Source organism: Haliotis rufescens, unplaced genomic scaffold (genome assembly GCF_023055435.1).
Source record: "Haliotis rufescens isolate VD_foot unplaced genomic scaffold, xgHalRufe1.0.p SCAF_1, whole genome shotgun sequence".
Taxonomy (NCBI): Eukaryota; Metazoa; Mollusca; class Gastropoda; order Lepetellida; family Haliotidae; genus Haliotis; species Haliotis rufescens.
In genome coordinates, this window is record NW_025963779.1 from 52,450,584 (window position 1) to 52,454,472 (window position 3,889).

The window sequence follows — 3,889 nt, forward strand, 5'->3', positions numbered from 1 at the left end:
GATCCTCTGTGTGTGAGCTTGGAGGAAAGAGCCTCAACATCAGGGAAATGCTTGTACAACACCAAGCAAACTTTTGCCTGATGCTGGCATATGTCATATGTATATTTGTGGTACAAACACAGTGCGAGGTTGAAGACAGTGCGACCCTCACGGACTTCACCTGCCAAGGATGGTATTGCAACAACAAAAAAGATCCGCATCCCTTCAGTCATTACCACTTCCCGAGAAACTATGATTGTTTTTGTGATGATCTCTGCTCGTTATATGATGACTGTTGCGTCGATGCTGACAATTCAACACAAAAGCACATAGACAGGGATATGTACAACTACATCAAATGTATTACATTCTGTGGTGTGTCAACGTGGTCGCATATACAGGTTGTAGTAGAATGTCCCCGGGGTTATTTGAACAAAGAAACTGCCGATCTATGCACTGCCGAGGAGACAAACGACGCATTTCGCAGTATCCCCGTTACTGGAAGGAAGACAGGTCTGATGTATAGGAACATCTACTGTGCTCAGTGCCATGGCGAGGAAGCAGATTTCTGGATGCCAAATGTGAAGTGCCCGAACAACTACAACTTCAGCCTGAATTTTTCCTTGACCTTCAATGAAATTTTATCTCACCCTAAATGTGTTCTCGTATACCAGCAACCTTTAAATGCTCCTGCGTTTCGCCCTTGTTACCAACACGTTATTGAGACATGTCCGGAAATCAGCAAGCAATGCAAGGACTGCCGGCACAAGCTTGTATATAGTAATGAGAAGATATACAAGAGCCCCGAAATTGCTGCATGCAACAATGAAAGCACGCCTGGTTGCATTGTGCCAGGGAAATTCAATGGCTGTGGGATTAAATCTAGTGTATTTGGATTTTATTCCTTTTCAATATTATTTAACATTAATACCGGAGCAGGTACAAAGGTAGAGGGTTCTCTCTTACGAGTTGTTAAAAAAAACTTTAAATTAAACATTATCTGCAATGGTGATGAGATCTTTGACCCATTTACTGGAAAATGCCGCCCAATTGTTTGTTCTTTAGATTTTGTAATGCATCTTAACCAATGTGTACCCATACTTTCTCTCAAAGGCAAGATATCAACCACTCTCAATGACACTATACTGGACGATACAGACGCGCTGTCTCACGAAAGGAACTTATCCGACTGCCCTCGGGTGACATTGAATGAAAACGAGTATACAGTGCTGAGAGACGGCCGCCTCCAAGAAAGAGTGTCACAGATTGTACACGAACAGCATGACATCGTCATGAACGGAACCGACGCTCTGGTTTGCATTAGTTCCAGGAAATCACACCCAGAGTCTCTGAAACGTTTCTTGATAACGAGAAAAGACGTCTCAAGTATTGAGGGAATAATCAGTGGCATTGGTACGATACTATCACTTGTATCCCTTCTAATGACAATAGTAGTATATGCCACATTGCGGAAGCTCAGGAATGTTCCTGGGTGTAATGTCCTTTCTCTCTCTGTAGCTCTTTTCATTGCAGAAGTGTTAATGCTCACGGCACCTGAAACAGAAGGTTGCTACATCGTGTGCAAGAGTATCAGTGTTGCAATGCATTATTTCTTTCTCGCTGCCTTCATTTGGATGAATGTAATTGCCCATGATGTTTGGTCAACATTTACAAGGGTAATGAATGCAGCAAACGTTTCGAAGAAGCCCTCAAGTCGTTATGTAACATACAGTATGTACGCTTGGTTGACTCCAATGCTACTAACCATACCTGGATTGACGCTTGACTTGACTTTCCCAGATTCTCAATACGCGCCTGGCTACGGGGATGGTATCTGTTGGTTTAGTAAGAAGTTAGGGTTGTTGGTATTCTTTGCTACTCCACTTGCTCTTATTGTCACCCTGAACATTATTTTCTTCACAATGACAGTTGCTAATATATGTTTGGTAAAGCGAACATCTGCCCGCAGGCTCGGACCTGACTACAGAAACCAATTCAGCATCTACATCAAACTCTTTCTCGTTATGGGTTTGACCTGGGTGCTTGGTTTTCTGTCTGCTTTTGTGCCTCACCCAGTCACAACCTATCTTTACATCACCCTCAACACACTGCAAGGTCTCTTCATTGGAGTATCATTTGTCTGTACCTGGAAGGTACTGCACCTTCTTCAGGAATTTTTCGGCCGTGGCAAATACGCCATATCCCGATCAACTACGACTCAGGTCCCTAATTATACTGTTACTTACATGTAGGTATTGAACATTTTACCAGACACCGTCAACATCGGACGCATATTTATGTTTTGTCGTACATTTGTAATAATGCGCGTCTGTAGGCCACTGATGATGCTTCTTTCATGCTTAAATCGTATTGTCGTTGGAAAACATGTTTTTGGTCGTTGCTCTGATCTCATCTAGATATCATAAAAAGTTCAATGGGAATAAATGTAGTGTTATATGTTGTAGTGTCATAACAATGTTGTTAATAATGTTGTCTGAAATATATACTCTCCAACAATAACGCAAAGCCGTTAATAGGTATATTTCAAAACATGAAATGGGATGAACAACTGTTCTGTAAAACATGAAATTTCACATAATTGGAGCAACAAAGTTTGTCTATATGATATTCCGGATTTCATAACACACGGAAGTCGTGCAGTTGGACATTGGTGACGTCAGTTCACTTTCTGTTATGACCACCACAAGCTCAGTTTGGTTCAAATCTGGCGATCTGGATGGCCAAGGAAGCTCATATGCGTTGTTATTGGCTATGAGCCGTGTGCGGCCTGGCGCTGGTATATTTCAAAACTTTGAAACCTTGAAACCTTGAAATGTTGTCAAAGAATAAAACAGAATGTCTATAAATTATTCTTTTTGTTGTTTTTGTTTTTCTGCCTTTATGCCGTTTTTACATGTTACTGGATGCATGATAGTTTTGTTTGCCTCACTGCCACAAATGGAAATGATACTCCATTCCGAGTACCTGTGAACCCATCCTTAATATTTGAAGAAGAATGAAAGGTTATTTTCACTAATAGTTAATACAAATTATTCTTTGTTTTGATTTAGCAAATTGTGTTGCCGAGTGTTATTGAAATCTACATTGCATAATTCATACACGACTGTTTGCAACACCTCTGTCATATGTACTATAGGCCTGTGGTCTCTTAAGCGCTTGAGACCGCCTCCGTGGTCTAGTGGTAGAGCGTCCGCCCGGAGAGCGGAAGGTCCGGGGTTCGATCCCCGACCGCGTCATACCAAAAGACGTTAAAAGATGGTACTTGTTGTTACCCTGTCTGGCGCTCGGCATTAAGGGGCTAAAACAAGGACTGGTCGGCTCGGAGTCAGTATACTGTGTCTGAGTGGGGTATTCATGTTTAAATGCGGCATGGTATCTCAGTGAGCTAGCACTATAAATCGGCATCAGTCCGGACTAGTACAAGCAGCCACACAAACACACACGTACATGCACGTCGCTATATAAGTGCAATAATCTTGGACGCGACGTTTAGCCCCATTTCACCTCACCTTAAGCGCTTGAATTAAGATTGATCGATTGATTGACACTACAATACAAACATTTTAGAGCGTCCGCCCGGAGAGCGGAAGGTCCGGGGTTCGATCCCCGACCGCGTCATACCAAAAGACGTTAAAAGATGGTACTTGTTGTTACCCTGTCTGGCGCTCGGCATTAAGGGTTCAACGCGACGCGACGTTCAACCCCATTTCACCTCACCTTAAGCGCTCGAATTTAGAATGATCGATTGATTGACACTACAATACAAACATTATAATTATCGACTTAATATCTTCAATGTATGCCTTAGTGATCAGTGGGCCTGATGACGGCAGGTTTATCAGTGTGCTGTTCCTTATTGCCCGTCATCAGCTGGGCGTATCATTAGGTA

At 42.5% G+C, this 3,889-nt stretch overlaps 1 protein-coding gene across 1 annotated transcript; it reads left to right on the forward strand.

Moving 5' to 3' along the window:
* Nucleotides 1–320: 320 nt before the first annotated feature.
* On the forward strand, nt 321–2,835 carry LOC124131452 (G-protein coupled receptor Mth2-like). Its single transcript, XM_046494737.2, has 2 exons — nt 321–849; nt 1,093–2,835. The coding sequence occupies exons 1-2, from the start codon at nt 321–323 to the stop codon at nt 2,229–2,231; spliced, it is 1,668 nt and encodes a 555-aa protein (XP_046350693.2). The 3' UTR covers nt 2,232–2,835.
* The last annotated feature ends 1,054 nt before the right edge of the window (nt 2,836–3,889 follow it).

Bases quoted from the DNA above. Each gene is read 5' to 3' on its own strand.
- LOC124131452 (XM_046494737.2), top strand. From the start codon at position 321: ATGTACAACTACATCAAATGTATTACATTCTGTGGTGTGTCAACGTGG. The intron at 850-1,092 runs GTGGGATTAAAT...TTTCTCTCAAAG, and splicing joins GCCAGGGAAATTCAATGGCT to GCAAGATATCAACCACTCTC.